Source organism: Ochlerotatus camptorhynchus, unplaced genomic scaffold (assembly GCF_037179485.1).
Source record: "Ochlerotatus camptorhynchus isolate MF236.1 unplaced genomic scaffold, CSIRO-AGI_Acam_v1.1 ptg000205l, whole genome shotgun sequence".
Taxonomy (NCBI): domain Eukaryota; kingdom Metazoa; phylum Arthropoda; class Insecta; order Diptera; family Culicidae; genus Ochlerotatus; species Ochlerotatus camptorhynchus.
In genome coordinates this window covers 387,803-409,030 of record NW_027040695.1, presented here as the reverse complement: position 1 = coordinate 409,030, position 21,228 = coordinate 387,803, and the positions used below count along the sequence as shown (strand labels likewise).

The window sequence follows — 21,228 nt, the reverse complement described above, 5'->3', positions numbered from 1 at the left end:
AAGCAAGGCAAAAGAAGACACAAAAGAGGACCGATAATTCTCCCAGCTTGGTACCACTTGAAACTAGCGAATGTTACGAAGGCTTTTTGACAGAGAATAAGTGCTACTTGAATACAACACGAGGGCTTGGGCATTCTGCTACCTACATTTAAAAGTGTCAATTTCCAAGTTCAAATATTTCTTCAAACATTCAGGAGAAAAAAAAACTAGAACTACTCAGCAAATCATTTGTAAATGAATTCCAAGAAAACCAATCAGTATGCCCCGTAGATGAGTGGAAAAGTGAAACCAAGTGGAACGCGAGTGTTGGTTGGGCATTGTTTGTAAACATATGCTTGTGCGTGGCAGAAATCAGAAGGAGGTTACATTTCAGGTCATAAATCCTGCGCGTATGGCAGAAGGAATCTATGTGTAGCGCCAGGGGACCGCAGGAAATTATCAGTGTTTTACATGAAAAGGATGTTGCATCGGTTGGGCGATCGTCACTTGAAAGATGATCCAAGATAGGCGGCTTGAAATTGATCCGGTAAACGCGTTGCAACACTTATGTTTACATGTAAACCCATAATGAGTGGTGTATGGTGGACATAAGAATCTGGAGGTTCTGCTTTCTTCGTGAGTTTTTTTTTTCAAGAAGGCATCGACAAATGACATGTGACTTTTCTTCGAAATGTTGAAGGCGCATCTTGAAATGACAAAACACTTGAAAATCAAAAATTTCTCACACATGTGTTTTACAATGAGAATGCCTCGCTTATCGAACTTCATACAAGCTACAAACTTGTGGGTGCAATATCTTTAAATTAGCACGACACATTGTCACCCTTATACATTGTCGATGTGAACCCCTTTATACTCCACACACTCCGATACACACATTAAAAACATGTGGCCAAAAACACATATTTCAGTTTTAAATTAACTTTATATGGTACATAATAAACAAAATTAAGCGAAATAAATGTAAAACTTGCGTTGATTTGCGGCAGTGTAGAATCGCTCTCCAGCACCTGCTGATAATGCTACTGTTGGTTTGGTTTGGTTCCAGCTCAAGTGCGGCTGACTCTTCTGGAAAGCAAGCACGGTAAGCATGTTGGTGCTTCTGTTTATGACTAATGGCACACTTGCCACACACATCTGGTTAATTACTTATGGGAATGCTAACTCAAATCTAGAACATGATACCAGTAGTGGTATCCGGATGGAAGATTGCAGCTGGCATGGTTGCCAAATAGAAAGTTTACAGTACATCGTTGTATGTATTATAAATTGAACAAAATATCAATGTGTGGCATTAATGCAGTATTTATTGTACGAAATCATGATGTAACTGAAAAGTGCGGCTCAGTTCCAATATTAACTTCAAGAATGACATTTCTCACCATTAACTGGCTATGTTGATAACCCATCTGCTAAGTATACAAACAAGCACACATCATTTTCCATGCAGAGCCAAACATGATAAGCGAATGAGAACAGCTTGAGTTCATTGAAATGCATTCCTTGAATAAACTGAATTTAAAGGTGAAAATGATGATAGTTATGTTTTCGATAGTTATAATCTAAAACCGAAAAAAAAAAATAATAAACAGCAGCAAAAAATGTCTACGGCAGTGACAATTGAAAGCATATTAAACTGTAGAAAATTTCATCCGTTATGGTGAAATAAAGTCCAATCTGAAATACACTGTTGTTTGACAGCTTCAACATCTTTTCCTGGCATCGAGCTTTAGGGGAGCAAGGGATAACATAAAATTATAAACTAAATGATTACTTGCATTTTTTTAATGCCGATTAATCGAGAAAAAAAATTGAAGTTTCATCACGAAAAATATTTAAAATAAATTCAGTTTTGTTGTTCCCCAAGCTCCCCTACAATTGAGCAATAGCTGCGAAGAATCATCATAAAAGTATCTTCTGACTAAAGCATACAGTAATAGTTAACTACTGGAGTATTATCAGCTGTGTCTTATCAGCTCTTCATACTGACGAATGTTTACTTTCAATTGGCTGCAACCAGTGCAAGTGGAGTGGATGTGTGCTAGAATGTAAGTTGCCTGTAGTCACGATCGAAACAGGTTATGCGTTGGACGTAAAATTGAAAGATTTCAAAGCAAAACTAACTTACGCGCACTGTGAAACGAAACGGAATACTTAACTAAACTAGTTTTCGATAAGGATAAACAAACTAACTAACAAGTGATTCAGTATGAGTAATCTGCTTAAGATTGGTTTCCTTGGTGGTGGTAAAATGGCGCAAGCAATGGCAAAAGGATTTATTTCAGCCGGTTGGTATGGGAAAAATTGGAAAAAGGCAGTTACCGGCCATAACTATAACATCGTGTTTATTATATTTCTTCACATCTCATAATAACTTGAACTCATTTCTCTTGATGGTATTACAGAATAGAAAGAATATCGATAATAGTTGGCTTCAATGTGTGTGGTTTCAAATCTATTCATAATCAAATCGGTGTTCATCCGGTAATTTAGCTACTTTTCGCATTTTTATTTTCAAATCAAACTTAAGAAGCCTTTCAAATGTGGTTTAAAATTAGTGGGATTGATTGATAAAGTAAGCAATTCAAATGGATTTGGATCTGTATTGCTTTAAATTCGGGAGCTCACGAAATTACCGGATTGAAATTGCCAAAAGGACATAGTTATCATTAATACAGTGCATGAACTGACATTGCGCTGCATTTACTGTATTTGTTTATTGTTGTGTCCATGAAAATTACATGAGATTTTCTACGTGATTGAAGTGCATCCTCTTGGATGTAATATTAAAATTTATTTGTTGCTGTGTTGGATTTGATAGAGTCACACAATTTTGAGATATGGAGACGAACCAGCCCAGGGCTGAAAGTCTCCTTAATAAAGATATATAAAAAAAAATTGAGATATTGTTTAAAATCTACTGCTTCTTGACTCCAATTCCGCCCAAACACATTGAAATTTCATTGGATTCACTTCATCATGCGGATGAGAGCGGAAAAAAATGATTCGCTAAGAGCGCTTTTGCGTTTTCGAGAGAATGGATTTAAATATTTTATTATGCTTTCTTCTTGACTGTATTTTGTAGCTTTTTTCATTCGTTCACGTCGAAACTGTCGATATTTGTATTTGATTTTTTTTAAACTTTATTAAAGTGATTTTTAGCCGAGGGCTAGTTCATCGCACGATATATTTGATCTTTTTGCATGATATGACGCAAATGGGCGCTTATGCCAAAGTAGTTCTCTACCATATCAACACTTGATTCAGTTCACATCTAGCTGCCTTCTAAGTATGCACGATGGTCATCAAATGGATTCCATTTATACGGACTTAAAAGTCGCATTCGATCGTGTCAATCACCGAATCCTGCTCGCAAAACTCGAACGCTTAGGAGTTGAAACTCGGGTTGTCAAATGGATGGAATCTTACCTTGTGAACTGTTGTCTTTGCGTGAAACTTGGCACTTTTGAGTCGCACACTTTCAGCAACAGCTCAGGAGTTCCACAAGGAAGCAATCTTTGACCACTGTTATTTTCCCTGTTTTTCAACGATGTCTGCTCTCTCCTACCAGGCGGGTGTAAAATCTTGTATGCAGATGATCTAAAATAGTACTTGATAATACGATCTATAGAAGACTGCCAGAAGCTTCAACAGTATATTGATCTCTTCGAAGGCTGGTGTGACAGGAATTATCTCGTTATAAGTGTGAAAAAATGTGCCGTGATATCTTTCACCCGCAAGAAATCTCCAATCTGCTGGCCATACTCGATTCGTGGAGAAGCATTGGAAAGAGTCACAAGCATCAGGGATCTTGGAGTGGAGCTTGATTGCAAAATGACGTTTCGGGATCATTACTCCAACATCATCGCTAGAGCTAACAGAAATCTGGGATTCATCTTCCGCATTTGGTTTGTATCTCTTTCCCATGGCGCTTAATCGTGTTACTTTCCAACTTCGGTGAAGCGGACGTGTGGATGAGCGCTCAACTTCGATCTGTTCGTCTATCATGCAACACATCAATCGAAGTTTCATGACGAATATGAAAGAAATTGACAATATATATCAAATGCTCATTTCGCATAAAACATTATTTTTAGGAATTTTGAAATTATAAGACAGAAACTGTAATAATATTTCGAATTTATAAGCTACACAAAGAGTTTGTTAAGTATGTCAACAAACCCAGCTCTCAACCTAGTGTTCCAGTGGCGCCGGTGGTGTACTGGTAAACGTGATCGCCTCTCACCTCAAAAGGCCTGGGTTCAATCCCAGTCGGCACCGCCGGGATTTTCTGAGGCATACAATCTCTGATCACGTCTTCCTTCGGAAGGGAAGTAAAGCCTTTGGTCCTCAGTCTATGAGTTGATGGGTCCAATGGTGTAGAGTCCAGGTGTGGGAGCTGCCACTCTGGCGTCGGTAGCATTGGTACTCAGTGCGGAAAACAAGATCGATGGAAAACAAATCAAGGAAAAAAAAAGCAGTTACACAATTTACAATTACAATTTTTGTAAAATTGATGGTATTCCAGGTTCAAATCTCAAAAAAAATCCCAGTTTTTAATATTCAGTAAAAAACGAAAGTGTTCAATGGCATTAACTTTTTTTAATCGTGATCACGTCCAAATTATTTTAACTTATTTGTGGCTAAAAAACTTCTATAGCAAAACTACAGGAAGCATTTTTTAAAGCTGAAAGTATATTCAACTGAATAATAATGATGATTCTTCGATCTAGACACGTTGTAAAGTCATTCTATAATTATAGATCAGCTTATATAAATTATGAATCAGTCAGCTCAGTGTGTTAGCCAACTCAAAATCATATCAAGAAGACTGGCCACAATTCATGTTACAGAACAGAAGAGCTGCGCTTGAGCTAAGGTGCAAACAATGTACAGTAAAATGAGCATATACGTAAACCTCTCTTCTAAGGTTGGGGTATAAGAATATTTCCACGATTCTGAGGTTTTGACATTTGATTAGAATTTTGAGATGTATGACTCATACAAATCTGGCGGATTTATGGATATTTATAACACAGAATTGGAAAATTTTCATCGATTTATAACTGAGACAAGTACTCAAAATGTCATATTTTAAAATAATTTCTAGATCACAGATGTTGCCTTAACTTATATAATTTATGTGCTCATTTAAATTCTAAGAGTTCTGACCAGAATTACAAGATAATTTTGAGATAAAGTCCTAAAAAATTGAATTGAATTGAATTCCAAGGTGATTATGAGGAGAATTTATGGGAATCGTGAGGAGAATAGCTGGTAAATTTTAAGGAGAAGTTCAAGAGAATTCTAATGAGAGTTCAAAAATAAGTATGGCCGGCGCCGGTGGTGTAGTGGTAAGCGTAACTGCTTTCTAACACCCCTATGGGTCTGGGTTCAATCCCAGCCGAGGTCGGTGGGATTTTTCTGAGGCATAAAAATCTCTGGTCACGTCTTCCTTCGGAAGGGAAGTAAAGCCGTTGGTCCCGGCCCATGTGTGTTGAATGGGTGCGATATCCTACGCAGGTGTGGAAGCTGCCTTCCTGCACATTCGATTGCCATCAATGGATGGCAATCGATGTTCGTCGGTGATTGGCACTAGATTGCGGAACAGAGACCGACGTTAAATAAAGGAAAAAAGAAAACAAAAATAAGTATGAGCAGAACATAACGGTGTTCTGAGGATGATTTCAAAGGAATACTGGGGAAGATTTAGAAAAGAACTTCAAGAGAATTACGAGAAAAATGTCAAAGTAATTGTATTCTGGAGATAATTAAAAATAAATTGATGAAAATAAAAAGAGAAAGAAAATTCAGAAAGAAATTCTAATGGATGTCAGAAGAGAGTTTGGAATTAAAATAAAATTTTGAGGCTAATTTCAAAGGAATCTGATTAACATAAAAGTTGCAAAGGAACTTAGTGCTTAGGAGCCCAAGTAACATTGCAAGTTTTATCTTGATATTAAAGCATATCTTAATCATAGTCTACAGAACCTTTATAAAACCAAAATTGTTACTTGGGAGAGCTTCAAGGGATTTCCAAAGAGAATTCTATGGTAAATAGGAAGAGAGTTTCAAGGGAATTGTTTGGTAATTTTAATAAGATTTCCTTGATAATTCTCAATATCTAATACTGACTTTTCATATTCTTGATCATTTCCCGGTTTTCCTGGTTTGCTGGCCACCCTGATTAGTTTATATTGTGTGGTAAGGACAATCATACACTATGTCCAGGGAAGACGAGAAATTTTCTAGTACAATTCCAAAACCGGACCGGGAATCGCTACCTCCAGCACGGTCTTACTTTATAGCAGCGCCTTTACCGACTGCGCTAAGAGAAGCCCTGCGTTTGACACATAAAACTTGTCAATTTTACTCGCAAATAGACAATAAATGAAACAAATTATCAAGAGTATGTTTAGCCTGATTTATTTATCAGTGGGTTTCAGAAAACAACATTATGTTTGTTGAACAAAATATTTTTGGCGTCAATCCACAACAATGCAACAAATCGAACTAGTAAATTTTTAAGCGTTTTCTAAAATAAGCCTTAGTTTGGATGAAATTTGTTATTGATGTCCAGCCATTTCAATGCACTGTGCAGAACTTGCCGGAAGGCGTTAAATCTAAAGGGCGATCATCGTTTGAGAATCACACACTAAGAACAAAGTATGAACGTTTTGGTCCTTGGGAAAATGTTTCTCTTCTTTCAGCGACTTTTAAAAAAGAGAAAAACATAATTTCGGTGCTGTTGTCCTAATTTTAGGCACACCGATTTGTGGAATCATACTTGATATCATATAGGGGAATTTACGTATTCTCGGCAACCTAAGCAGCGACCTTCTTTCTATAGCCTTTTTCTCTAAGGAACGCACACATATGCAGTATTGGTTTGTTTACAATCTTTTTCTGCCAGCTGCTCTAACAATTTCAGTCGAAAGAATTGTCAAAAACTGTTTTGAAACGCTTTTACAAAGCTCCAATCTTCTCTAGTGAGAGCGAGTATTGTCGGCAACCAGTTTTTCTTCGGCAACCGTTCCATTTGAACTGCATGTAAATCTGCTGTTCTATTATCGGTAACTCGAAATCAGCTACAATTTGTAGTGCGTGTGTTGCATTTCAAGAAAACCTTGCTAGATTGCTTTTTCTCAGTGGTAAAAATATAGTCAAATTGAAGCTGAAAGCATAAAGAATCGTTTGCATGCATTCAGCGAAGTGTTTTCGTAAGAAAATCCAGTGAAAATAGTGTTTCAATGTGTGTTGCCGAAAATAGTCTGTCATGCCGAAGCCGTCATTTCCCCTATCTTTTTTTTTATAATAATGCACTTTTTCCCCACTAATGAGCTAGTCACGTAACAGCAGCGATTATGAGCGTTATTTTTTTTATTGTAGTCACTTTAACACTCTTGGGTCATTCGTGACTTGTTCGGGGGTGAGATGTGAACTCGTGACTTTGGCGTGAGAAGTATGGATGTTAACCACTACGCCGGGGTCGCCCCAGCGTTACTCCTTGTTTTTTTCACAACGTGAATGACGTGACGGTTATAACATACCCATAATGTATCTTGTATAAACTCGTTCATTAATATTTTTTCTAACTCAATTTCAGGCCTTACCAAGAGCGAAAATATGACCGCTAGCTTTCATCCGACTGACTTATCAAATATCGAAGCGTTTAAATCGTTCGGAGCCGAAACGTTTTTGGAAAACATTCCAATAGTGAAGCGCTCGGAAGTGATATTCGTTTCCGTGAAACCATCAGTCGTTCCAACTGTACTGGAAAACGTACGAACCGTCAGCGATGGGAAGCTATTCATTTCGATCGCCATGGGAGTCACGCTAGAAGACTTGGAAAAGGTAATTTAAATCGTATTTTAACCAGATAGATGGTATTTGACACGAATTTATGTAGTCTCTTTCATCAAAAGCTCGCGTTATTCGAGTGATGCCCAATACTCCGGCATTGGTGCGAAGTGGAGCTACCGTCTACGTGCGCGGAAAGGCAGCAACTTCGGATGATTGCTCTGTGACTCAAAAATTGTTTGAATCTATTGGAACTTGTGAGGAAGTTATGGAAAGTTTGATGGACCCCGTGACCGCACTTTCTGGTAGTGGACCAGCGTACATATTCGTGCTGATAGAAGCTCTCGCCGATGGAGGTGTGAAGATGGGTTTACCACGTGATCTGGCTTATCGTTTAGCTGCACAAACCGTACTTGGGGCTGGCAAGCTGGTACGCGAAACAGGTCGACATCCTGGACAGTTAAAAGATGACGTTACAAGTCCGGCTGGATCGACTGCTGCGGGATTGGCATTCTTGGAGCAAAATGGTAAATCAAAGCTATTATTTTTTACGATCGTCGCCAACTCAAAAACCACATTCTTTTGCAGCATTCCGACATGCCGTAGCTGGAGCTGTAGAAGCGGCGACACTTCGATGCCGTGAAGTTTCGGGCAATAAATAAAATCTATAGCATTCCTTCCTTCACCCTTGATAGACCGTGCTCAAATGCATACAGAGTTCGGAAAACTGTAGATACTTATTAGGCGTATAAATAATACCAAACATCACTTGAAGACAATAAAAGTGCCAGAACGGGTCTCTAAACAATCACAACGGAAGAAATATCGACCATTTAGTTGAATTCGACATATTCCCTCTGAAAACTGCTGTCATTATTCAACTCTTCCTGCGGTGGCGACAATGGGAACAGAGTAGGACAAATACCTACCTTGCCTCAAGCTGCAAGTATAGTTTTATGTTCCGACTAATAATCTCGAGGAAAACGAAGGAGCTCGATGTACTCAACTTATTCACACGTTTTCCCCCTTTTCTGTTGGGCGAACGGTGGAAAACTAATTTTTCATCGTCACATTTTCCAAAATATACACATAAGGTACTTTTCCCCCTTTTTTCGAGTGCTTTACTTTCTCGCTCATTAAGACGCTAATAATGCGTCACTGATGTTTGTTATCTAAATGAGTGGGGTCTCCTGCATATAAGGAAATGTAAACAGTCCAAAAACTCTTATTGCAAGTACTTTACACAAATTCAGTAAAAGATTTTCAATTTTAAATGCAATGTAGAATGAGTCAATTTAATTGCGAAGCTTTAATCAGGGTTGCGGTATTGTGAAATCATTATATGTTATAATGATATTTTGTATAATTTCGCTTTCAGAGAGTCACGAGACGCGATACACAAATTACGTAACGCAAAATTCTGATTATGGACGCCTCCTTATAACAATAACAACGCTTCATACCCCCCCTAAAATTACGTAACGCTAACTCATTGGCTTCCCTTTTTTTTCAAGATTGAATAAAAAATCTCAATTAACATTTGACATTTTAACCGTATTGAATCAATTCAAAAAAAGTTTCTGTTATTTGCTCTAAGAAAGTTAGGCTGGACGAGTTTAACCTTACCATCTTATGAGTCTCAATGTATGTTGATCAATTTGGATGCACTTGAAAAGCGAAAGCAGTTGGCAATGATTGCTTTTATAAACGATGTTGTAGCATAAAGAGTGAATGCCACAGAGATTTTAGAAAAACTAAATTTTTATGCTCCCACTCGTTCCTTAAGAAACAGAAATATGTTTTATATTTAAAATCAAAGAACAAACTATGCTAGGAACGTGCCTTTAAATAGAATGATGTATTGTTATAATGAACATTATGACACAATTGATTTGACAATGAACAAAAAGGCTCTTTTTGAGGTTAGTCAGAAATTAAAATAAATGTTTAGTGTTTTTTGTAACTTGAACTGGTCTACATTTGATTGACGACGAATAAATAAGTTACAAGTACAATATATCATTATAACATGTAATGATCCCAGTCGGCGCCGCCGGGATTTTCTGAGGCGTAAGATCTCTGATCACGCCTTCCTTCAGAAGGGAAGTAAAGCCGTTGGTCCCTGGTCCATGAGTTGATGTGTCGATAGGTAGAGTCCAGCTGTGGGAGCTGCTTTCCTGGCGTCGGTAGCATTGGTATGGAAAACAAGATCGACGGAAAACAAATCAAAGAAAAAAAAAAGAAAAAAAAATGCAATGATTTTATAATTCCGAAAACATTTTTTTAAGCGAAGTGCCTAGAAGAAGCCCTGGTTTTAAATATTTCTAAGCAGAATTTAATTTTTATGAACTGATCTCAATTGCGCATTGCTTGGTTCTCCACTCACAGAGCACCAACAAATTCTTTACGGAAGCTAAACATTCTAAATAGCTTTCACTTCCCTCATTAGCTTGGGTGGCGCGGGTCTAAATTATGTGAGTGCGTCACGCACTTCTTTCCTCACACGGCGACGGGCATTCTTCAGCCGAAAGGTGCTCATCTCGTCGATGTCTTTTCTTCAATGGCGGTGACGATGTCGGTCGTTGAGATGCTGCTGATGCTAAAGATGACGAGCGGTGATAATGCAGTCAACCAGAAGTAGCAACAGCAGCAATGTTGGAAAGTGAGATATGTGACATGGTTCTAATTTACGATATGGAAACCGCATGACAATTTACGCGCGCCGTAGGTTTTGGTCTCGCGCTGCCAGTTCCAGGACGGTGACAACGCGAAAGGCAAATGAAGAGAGACAGACGATTTTTTTTCTGAAGGAAGCAACTTCAGTTCACAGCGATGGAAGAACTAATGGTATAGGTCCACCGCGTGAAGGAAGATATATTTACGGTTCAATTTGTGTGACACTGATGACGTGCTGGTGCAGTGAGAAAAAGAGTTAAACGTACACTCAGTCTGCGATCGGTTTTTGTTGTCGGATTCGAACGATTCGGGAGTTTTCCATACGATGCAGGTTGGCCACCATGGTTCGCTGTAAAATCGTGGATAAAAGATTGACCATTGACGCCGCACAGGGACCAAACTTACATCAATTATAATAAACGATTATTACTCTGTGGACAAATATACTGATCTTCAGGACAACCCTTTTGTCAATTTATGAGCAAACTAGCCGAGAACCCGTTTCCTTGTTGGAATGCTCATTTACTGATAATCAAATTTGGAGGGTTATAGAGGTTGGTTAAACGGCTGAATATTGCGTATCATTGGTATTCCGCGAACCTGCAGGTATAAAGTAGTATCCATTTAGTGGTACTCAGCCTATTGTCCAGAAGCCCCTACCTCCCCGTGGTGCTGGCTGGGGTACGAATAACCATAGGAAAGATCGGGCAACCAATCCCGGTGGGACTTTGGTTGTTTGCTGAAAGAGTAGAGAGGGGGCTGGACTCTTCTCTCCAGTGGATGCAACTTATCCGATCGTCTGGTCCTCCGGCGATACAGGAGGTTGGTGCAGGCCCTACAAGGCAGCTCTTTAATTCAAGAGTACTGAAAGCAAACAATTCACACTGGGCCAGGAATGCAATCTAGCGGAGCACCAGTATGTTTATTTACAAAATTTATTTATTTAATACATTTGCATAAAAGAAAAATATAAAATTAAAGGGTGATACGGTCAAAATTTGGTCAAGGGAAAACGCGTGTAAATCGGTGAAATCGTTTATTTAAAAAATCAAATTAAATTTCTTTTTCAAGTTCAATTAGTATAAAATTCAGGAAAAATATTCAGTTAGGCTTCCGCTTTTCCAAATCCGAATTGCCGGGCCTTACGCTTGACCCCTGCCATCAGATTTTGTACAGCCACCTTGTCCACCTTCTTCGTCGCAGAAAGCCAGTTTGCCTTGAACTGCTGCTCGCCCTTAGCAGTTTTTTTGGTCTTCTTTAGGTTCCGCTTAACAATAGCCCAGTATTTCTCAATTGGGCGGAGCTCTGGCGTGTTGGGAGGGTTCTTGTCCTTGGGAACCACCTGCACGTTGTTGGCGGCGTACCACTCCATGGCCTTTTTACCGTAATGGCAAGATGCCAAATCTGGCCAAAACAGTACGGAACAACCGTGTTTCTTCAGGAAAGGCAGCAGACGTTTATTCAAACACTCTTTCACGTAAATTTTTTGGTTGACAGTCCCGGAAGCTATGAAAATGCTGCTTTTCAAGCCACAGGTACAGATGGCTTGCCAAACCAGATATTTCTTTGCGAACTTTGACAGTTTCATGTGCTTGAAAACATCTGCTACCTTTCCCCTTCCTTTTGCCGTATAAAACTCCTGTCCTGGAAGCTGCTTGTAGTCGGCTTTGACGTAGGTTTCATCGTCCATTACCACGCAGTCAAACTTCGTCTGCATCGTCGTGTACAGCCTCCGGGATCGCGCTTTGGCCGTCGTATTTTGTTTATCATCGCGATTTGGAGTCACTACCTTCTTGTAAGTCGATAGTCCGGCTCGTTTTTTGGCTCGATGCACGGTTGTAGACGATACACCCAGCTTATTTGCGGCATCTCGGAGAGAGAGGTTAGGGTTTCGCTTGAAACTACCGGCAACTCTCTTTGTCGTCTCAGCGGCTTCCGGTTTTCGATTTCCCCCCGATCCAGACTTCCTGGCTGTCGACAAACGTTCCCCAAACACTTTAATTACATTTGTAACGGTTGATTTGGCAACTTTTAGCGATTTTGCCAACTTTGCGTGCAAGTAGCTCGGATTTTCGCGATGCGCGAGCAAAATTTTGATACGCTGCTCTTCTTGCTTGGACGGCATTTTGACAACTGAAGAGTGAATTCCAAAATCAAAATAGGAGCAACATTCTACACACACACACCTTCAAAATGAGGGGTGTTCAGGTTTTTTAAATGCAAAATTGAAAGAAATACGTCAAGTTGATATTGACCAAATTTTGACCGTATCACCCTTTATATGGTTGTAAGCAAAAAAAAAAACCGAAGCAGAAAGAAAAAACCATATTTTTGACATTTTTTGCTTTAACTCCGTATAGGGTAGAGAACTACTTCGGCTTAATCGCCCATTTTGGGCCTATCGAGCAGAAAACTTCAAATAAATCCATGATTGCAGAGTGAACAAGTCAATTATGCGTTTGATTCGATACTTAAGTTAGTTAGCTACTCAACGAAGTCAATGAGAACGAATGATATGAAGGTTTGCACCCGTTATTCCCAAAAACAAAAGAAGCGCTCCGACCGAAACAATTTTTATCTTCTTCCGATAGGCCGAAGTGAATTCATTGGCGTTTCAATGCGTTAGGCCGAGTTTAGAATCCGTAGGCCGAGTTTGCCGTCGTGTTAGACTTTTGACAATATCTCAACGATCGGTTTCTCTTTATCAAATCTTACGGTACGTGCGGAAAGGTAAATAAATTTGGAAGCCATCAGTTATAATAACATTCCGTTTGGTGCTAAACTACGCTAGACTAAGAAAGACTAAGTGCGGGTTGTGCTTAATAGGCCGGAAATAGGGTAGTTAACCCTAACTCGGAACCAGTAGGCTGTGAAAATTTTAAGACTTAAAAAAAGTTGTTTATTTTGTCAAGATAAAAAACTTTGCCGAATACATCAAGTCTCCAAAACGTCAGAGAAAAAAGTTAGATTGTGGCGCCATCTTTGCGGAAGAGTTTTGAACTATTTGTTTATGTCAATATATGATCCTTATTATGATGAGAAACTTTGCCCAAGACACCAAGTCGCGAAAATGCTTCGTTTCGGAGTTATTAATTTTGCTCCGCTAGATTGCATTCCTGGCCCAGTGCCAATGTAAGTATGAACCGGTACAGCTTTTATCGTGATGGGTGAAATGCAAAAGTTCTTGATTGGGTGGTAGCCAATCGACAACAGAATCTTCAAGTTGAGGATCAAAGCCCATTTCTTCAATGTCAGCATTGGTATCTGTTTATATAATTTACCATTACTCGCTTCAACAGTGTAGATTAATTGCGTTTGTTCTGAAAATCTTCGCTGTCACGTACGAGTGAAATGAACAAATGAGTTCATTCTCCATCGATTAATACGCGTATGTTCATCAACGCTTGAGTTTCCAACACAACATTTTTAAAATTGGATGCGATTCTCGAAAGAAAAAAAAATCAATTTTATTACCGATCGAAGAGCCAAAAACCTCGATATTATCATCAATTCTGCATGAAGAAATAATTTTCTATCGATCTGAACGTGAAAAGCAACACAAAACGTTCTACAACGTTATATTTGCGTATAATGAAAATAAACTTTTGCATTTGATACTCTAAATCATCCCACCAAGATGAGAATGAATATTAATATTGACAGTAACACAGGCGATAATGAACATCCATCTACGAATGAACAAAAACAAATGTTGAGTTCGAAACTAAGCGGTTGCCTTGTCATGTAGTTGGTTTATCTTTCAAGGTTGCCTCGATCTTCAGCTGATTTGAGTTTGGAAGAAATTATTTTTATCAACTCTGGTCAGCATAATCACCGTTCACAGTCCTCATTAAGAAGCGACAATGACGATAAGGATACCTTTTACGCGCAGCCAAGCCATGATGTCAAAATCATTATCGGATAATTAACAATGCTCAGGTTGACCAGGAGGAGGAATTTAGAACGGTTATCGGAAAGTTCAGCGCACGAACCAAAACGGCCTCAGACTCGTCGATTTCGTCGTCTCCAAGAACATGGCCTATACATACATAATTCCTACTTCTAGCAAAGCCCCCTGTATCGGTACACCTGCATATCACCATCGCAGACCGATTCACAAATCGACCACGTTTTTATTGATGAAAGGCAGTTCTCAGATATTATCGACGTCAGGATCTATCGCGGCACAAACATCGATCCAGACCACTACCTACTGACGGTAAAGTACACCAAAGACTTTCCGCTGTAAATAACATTCGGTACCGATGCCCGCCTCGGTACAATCTGGAACGACTCAAGCTACTCAAAGTCGCAACTGATTACGCGCAAAGCCTCGAAGCAACGTTGCTGGATAAGGGAGAGCTGATCGATGCCCTTCTTGAGGACTGTTGGAGTGGTATCAGCATTGGGTTCATGCAGAGAAATCGACGAAAAGAGTGGTTCGACGAACATAATCAGACGGTTTTAAACGAGAAGAATGCAGCGCCGGCGATGATACTGCAGCAAGAGACCTGGCAAAATGTGGAGCGATACAAACAGAAGCGAAGACACCTAACCCGTCTTTTCCGGGATAAGAAGCGCTGCCAGGAAGAGTTGGAGTGCGAAGAAATTGAGCAGCTGTATCGTTTTCAAGAAAGCGGCGCCGGTGGTGTAGTGGTAAGCGTGATTACCTCTCACCCCAGCAGGCCTGGGCTCAATCCCAGTCGGCGCCGCCGGGATATTCTGAGGTATAACATCTCTGATCACGCCTTCCTTCGGAAGGGAAGTTAAGCCGTTGGTCCCCGGTTCATGAGTTGATGGGTCGATAGGTACCCAAGTAACCAAAAGTTCTGATAAAAGGCTATTTATGGCTTAAGCACCTTGGTTTAAGGTGGTCTATATAATTCTAAGCAGCCTCATTTTTAAGTCGTTATAAGAACTTGAAAGTTCCGGTACCATAATTGAAGAGCTTTCTAAGCAGTCTCTGGAGGAACTTGAACGGAACTTTTAGAAAATAAATTAAAAAAGGTTTTTGTCCTCTACACCAATTCTATATTTAGTTCGCACTTTTATGAAAGTTATTTCTAAAGGCAGGTATTAATGTGTGTTGATTTATCAGCATTAGTAGTAGTAATGGAGCTGTTGGGAGAATTAAACCCAGTCCTTCTGCGTGAGAGTCTCAGCACGAACCACTACGTCATCTGAAATATATTAAAGTGAGCTGTTGTCCCTCCTATTGTTGGAGTTTTCTGAGCCAGCTGACTGACTTGAATACGAAACACAACACCTTTATGAATTTAAATTGGTGTTTGCCCGCATGGTATTCCATCACACTTGTGGCGCAGTGGTTAGCAATCGTAGATCACATGACGAATACACGGGTTCGAATCCAGGAAATTACTTTTGAATTTATTTTTTATTTTTGGATAGAATGTTACATGAATATAAGAATTATGATTTATTCGGGCCACTGATTATTTCATATTTATGTACATAAAATGTTGTTACAAAAGAAGATTTGTGCGGATTGCTTCATGTGGGTTGAAAGTTCTGTCGGAACTTTATTTGAACGTTATGGAACTTGAAAGTTCTGTCGGAACTTTATTTGAACTATATGGAACTTGAAAGTTCTGTCGGAACTATATTTGAATTTTATGGAGCTTGAAAGTTCTGTCAGAACTTTATTTGAACTTTATGGAACTTGAAAGTTCTGTCGGAACTTTATTTGAACTTTACGGAACTTGAAAGTTTGGTCGGAACTTTATATGAACTTTATGGAACTTGAAAGTTCTGTCGGAACTTTATTTGAACTTTATGGAACTTGAATGTTCTGTCGGAACTTTATTTGAACTTTATGGAACTTGGAAGTGTTGAATGCGGAACTTTTGGTTACTTGGGTAGGGTCCAGGTGTTGGAGCTGCCTTCCTGGCGTCGGTAGCATTGGTGCTCAGCACGGAAAACAAGATCGACGGAAAACAAATCAAGGAAAAAAAAAAACGTTTTCAAGAAACGCGTAAGCTGTATTAGAAAGACGCAAAGGCTTTGCGCCGCGTGCCAAAATATTTCGGGATAATAATGGAAGTGTCTTGACGGATGAACGTGAGGTGATCGACAGGTGAAAGCAGCACTACGATTAACACCTGAATGGCGCAGAGGTGGACAACCAAGAACGCAGGAGGATCTTCAAGCAACAATGTTGGATTTATTATGGTTCTGTAGACCATGTAGACTTGTTTACGTGCTTTACAACCTTGATATAACTTGCAACGTTGCTTGGGTTGGCTTCATCGGTATGGCAGATGAAAGAGATGCCAACTCCCATTACAAGTGAAGTTAAGGATGCTATAAAACAACTTAAGAACAATAAGGCACATGGGAAGGAAGGTATCGGAGCGGAACTTAATAAAATGAGCCAGCATAAGTTCGACAACGCGATGGTCTTTCCTGCCTCATGTTCAACATTGCGCTGTTATGGTGTTATGGTGTTATGAAACATGCGAGCTTTAACATGTGGAGCACGATCTTCAATAAAACCAGCTTGTTCATTTGCTTCGCTGACGACGTGGACACTGTCGGAAGAACGTTGTAGGCGGTTGCTGAGCAGTACACCATTCGCGTGAAGCAGAAAAGGTTGGATTAAAGGTGAATACGTCGAAGACTAAATATCTGTTGGCTGGAGGAACCGAGTGAGATAGAGCTTGCATAGGCAGAAGTGTGATATTCGACGGAGACGAGTTCGAAATGGTGAATTAATTTGTGTACCTCTGATCATTGGTGACGTAGAGTAACAACTGTAACAGAGAAATTCTGAGAACAAGTAGACTTCACCCCCGTACTAATGTCGTTTTCGTTTTTGCGGTGTTATAACCAAAAGTGTAAGCGCCAGCAAACGCGAGTTGTTTGTTAATAAACGTTCACCAGATATTTACATCCTGAATAATATCGGTGTAGTGCAGTTCTAGCCAAGGTTGCAAAGACTCATTTCAGCTAAAATAATGTTTTTCGGAATAATAAAACCAAAAGATGGTATGATGGCATGTTTTACTTGTAACTTACAAGAAGAGGTTACAAAGTATGCGTTGGAAACATAAAACTTGTAAATTTTGCTTTCTATGAGTCACAATCAGCGATTTGCTGATCGCTGAGTGAGTGAGTGAGTGAGTGAGTGAGTTTGTGAAAAATCGCTGATTGTGACTCTCATGAAGTGAAATAAACAGGTTTAATATGTCAAACACATTCTTTGCAACCTCTTCTTGTATCCTACCAATTCAAAATTTGATCATGGCATCTAATTATTTCATAATTTAGAAAAACATTGTTTTAGCTGAAATGAGTCTTTGCAACCTTGGTTCTAGCAACACTGCAAAAACGAAAACCGTATAAGTGTACCATGTACAAGACGCTGATAATCCAAGTAACCATTGGTATCGGCATCGCCTTTTTGGCTACATACAGCTTAGCAACGGTTCTAAAAGATGAGCCGTGCACAATCTGGACAATTTCGTGGCGGCCTGCAAGTACTGAGAATTTTCGAAAGACGCTTGTTCAGGACCATCTTTGGTGGGGTATATGGAAACGGTGTATGGAGGAGAAGAATGAATCACAAGCTGGTGCAACTCTATGACCAGCCCAGTATCCAGTAAGTCGTTCAAGCTGGGTACAATGGGCGGGACACGTTGAAGAATGCCAGACAACAATCCCGCAAGAATGGTGTTAGCATCGAATTCGACTGGTACAAAATGTAGAGGAGTGCAGCGAGCTCGGTGGTTAGAAGAAGTGGAGCAAGATCTAGGAAGTGTAGGGACTATAAATAACAAGGGACGAACTCCAAAAGGCCTGGGTTCAATCCCAGTCGATGCCACCGGGATTTTCTGAGACATAAAATGTCTGATCACGTCTTCCTTGGGATAGGTAGAGTCCAGGTGTGGGAAGGCAGCTCCTGACGTCGGTAGCATTGGTACTAAATAAGTACGGAAAAGCGCAGAGCAAAAGAAGATTTCGAATAGGGCTATGCCCCTTAGATATTTTGTAATTTTTGACATAAAATAATTAATAAATTTGCATCAGCCTTATTCAAAGGTATCCATGATTGACCAAGGTAAATGGCATGAGGTCGCATGATTGACTAAGAGGTTAGAATAATGCTGATTGGATATTTGTTTGATCTTCCTCATCCGAAAATTATTATAAGTCGACGGGTGCTTTTGCTTTCGTTCACCGCTGAGTGCACGCCACGACAAGTGAATGTTTGTCGTCATCGTCGTCGTGAATGGGTTGTAGTGCAACGATTGTAGATGTCGATGACGGTGGTGATCAATGTTGTCACTGGTCGTACACCCAATAGCACCCTAAAAATGACAACGACGAAGGAAATTTCAAAATTTTATGCATCCTTTCGGTATAAATTTTTCGGCTTCGGCTCGAAAATTACGTGCGATGAGAATAAATTTTCGTTTTCAATGGGCTTTTGTTTGTTTTGCCATCACCATCGATGTCGTCGTCATCCAAGGCCTGGGTTGGATGTCGTTTCAACCGACCCATCAAAATAATGGCCGTCGATGGCACACTGTCGTCATTCTTTGGCGACGACGTTGGTTGCTGCGCTGCTGACAGGCTATGGCCGCGATCCATGGTGAAAGATTTCGTCAATTGCTGCTGTCTCCGTCATTGCATTGGTAGTAGTGGCGAGTGGCGGTCGTTGGCAATCCCAACGGCCGTTGATGCCACCCAGATGGATTAGGTGCATGGTGGGGCTAAAGTGGCCACCAAGCTAATAAAAGACAAAAGAAGAGTCACCAGTCATTCATCGTCGTCGTCGTCGTCTCCATCATCACCGTCGTCGCCAGTCGTCAACGGCTGGATGCTAGCTGTCAAAGGGTTTCGCCTCTCAATTTACGAACGTAATTGCAGGCAATTTTTAAATTGGGAACGGTTGAAGGCTGACATACACATGACGCGACAGCTGGGATCGATTCAGGAGTTAAGGCTTGATTCTGATGAAGCACGGAGATTTAGGGAATAGTCGGTCGGTTTTGAAGATCTATCGTTTTTGAAAATATGGTATTAGTTCATTTTAGATTAAAACTAGTGATGCTGCCACCATAGTACTATGAAGCTTTACAGACTCAAAATTTTGCTCAAATACCTTCATGCCAACATTTTAGGCGAGAAATGGCCGAATAGGGGAAGTGCACTAGTATTGACAATAGGTTTCTATTTTTGCCACACCTCAGAAAACCGATTAAGTTACAATATTCGTGCATTTTGTGGTCGAAATGTTTATGTACACCGATGAATATGGTTTGTACCAACAAACTGAATGTAACTAAATTGTAAACAACGTGAAATATCGTTAAAAGGTGACCAAAAGAGGAATATGGTCAATACTGGTGCGTTTCCCCTACCACTTAACATTTTGGTGTAATCGCCGAGAACCTGAGCATAGCCCGATTTAGTGCATTACTAATTAAAACTTCAAAAACAGTAAAAATAACTGGCATCTTTTATTAAACATCGAGATTAAAGTAGATAATTATAATCATTTGCTTTAATTGTGTGCATACCTATTCTAGATGTCGACATATTCAAACACATAATCAACTATCACCCACGATTCGATCTCAGGTTCTGCCATGTTAGATAAAAACGATTCAGCAACTTGCAATTGACTTCACTGTTATTGCGCTTAATCTGAGTGGCGCCATACGATTTACGAGCTAGCAACCGGACAAATACAATTGTACACGTGTTAATAAAAACCTCATTTAATTGAGTCAAACGATTTATGGTGGAAATTTGTGAATTATTGTCCTACTAACAACAGATTCGATCACCAGCTAAATGAACAACCGTATGCACGGTAAATCGCTATATACGTACGATGTGCCGAGGGGAGTTAAAGCACTGCATCTAAAGCGTAGCTGGTGGATGCCTGGCTGCATTGGAGAGAGTAAATTATCCCCGAAGTACCACCGAACTGCGTTGGCTCCGGAGGCTCACCGAAATTGCACTCAGCATAGCGGGAACGAGCGAGAGGAAGCGGTTAAATTTTCTGCCTTTCAAAATCGATAGGCAATAACAATAAAACAATAAACCGAAACTTAAATTTATGAATGAAATTTAGCCACATATATTATCAAAAACAAACGAATAAATTTTAAAGAAGAAGGAGAAATCGGTGCTGAGCTATTGGTAGAGGTCGTAGCGTTCTCTAGGCCTCAGATCTCGGCCACCGGATTGAATAAACAGTTTTAATTAATTATCCATTGCCAGTAATTTTACCATCAGCCCAAATCCAGAGCTGATCGTCCGAAAGAGCCGATGTATTTTGATCATTCAGAGGTGCATGATGCACCGCTTGTTATATGCAAAGGTCCAAGCAGTCACCACCAGACTCTTTCGCAAATAAATTGGGTTTGTAAAAGCGTATCGAAAAAGCGTACTCACCTGCAATTTGACCAGATTCGGAGAGTCGGTGGATAGTTTAGCCAGCTCCTGGTAGTTTGCGTTGGCTGCAGCAATCAACCACTCCTTGGCTTTCGGATGCTGAAGCTGGAATGGCATGAAACGGAAGGAACGATAATCAATTGATGAAATAACGTTTTGCGAAAGTGCATCCACATTGGGGTTTCGTTCGCTTACCGGTGTTGAATTTAGAGCTGCCTATGTTTTAGTGGTAGCTGGCCGTTGGTTATCTGCCTTTTATTTTAGTTACGGTAAAATTAAATTAAATCGATTGATATTATGTAGAATTATTTCCAAGTAAAATAATGT

General features: G+C 39.8%; 2 protein-coding genes across 2 annotated transcripts in view; one reads left to right on the top strand and one right to left on the bottom strand.

The window, feature by feature from the left end:
• LOC135703026 (uncharacterized) overlaps positions 1 to 21,228 on the bottom strand; it is a 140,269-nt gene that overhangs the window by 69,556 nt on the left and 49,485 nt on the right. The window contains exon 4 of the mRNA XM_065224125.1: positions 20,902 to 21,006. Within this exon, the coding sequence (XP_065080197.1) occupies positions 20,902 to 21,006 (105 nt within the window). The remainder of the gene's footprint in view (positions 1 to 20,901; positions 21,007 to 21,228) is intronic.
• Positions 1,988 to 8,608, top strand: LOC135703027 (pyrroline-5-carboxylate reductase 1, mitochondrial-like). Its single transcript, XM_065224127.1, has 4 exons — positions 1,988 to 2,288; positions 7,607 to 7,854; positions 7,910 to 8,327; positions 8,389 to 8,608. The coding sequence occupies exons 1-4, from the start codon at positions 2,210 to 2,212 to the stop codon at positions 8,460 to 8,462; spliced, it is 819 nt and encodes a 272-aa protein (XP_065080199.1). The 5' UTR covers positions 1,988 to 2,209; the 3' UTR covers positions 8,463 to 8,608.

What these genes read in the sequence shown, in the direction of transcription:
- LOC135703027 (XM_065224127.1), top strand. Translation starts at nt 2,210, where the DNA reads ATGAGTAATCTGCTTAAGATTGGTTTCCTTGGTGGTGGTAAAATGGCG. An exon ending in CGCTAGAAGACTTGGAAAAG is followed by an intron (nt 7,855 to 7,909) that starts GTAATTTAAATC and finishes GAATTTATGTAG; the next exon opens with TCTCTTTCATCAAAAGCTCG. An exon ending in GGCATTCTTGGAGCAAAATG is followed by an intron (nt 8,328 to 8,388) that starts GTAAATCAAAGC and finishes ATTCTTTTGCAG; the next exon opens with CATTCCGACATGCCGTAGCT.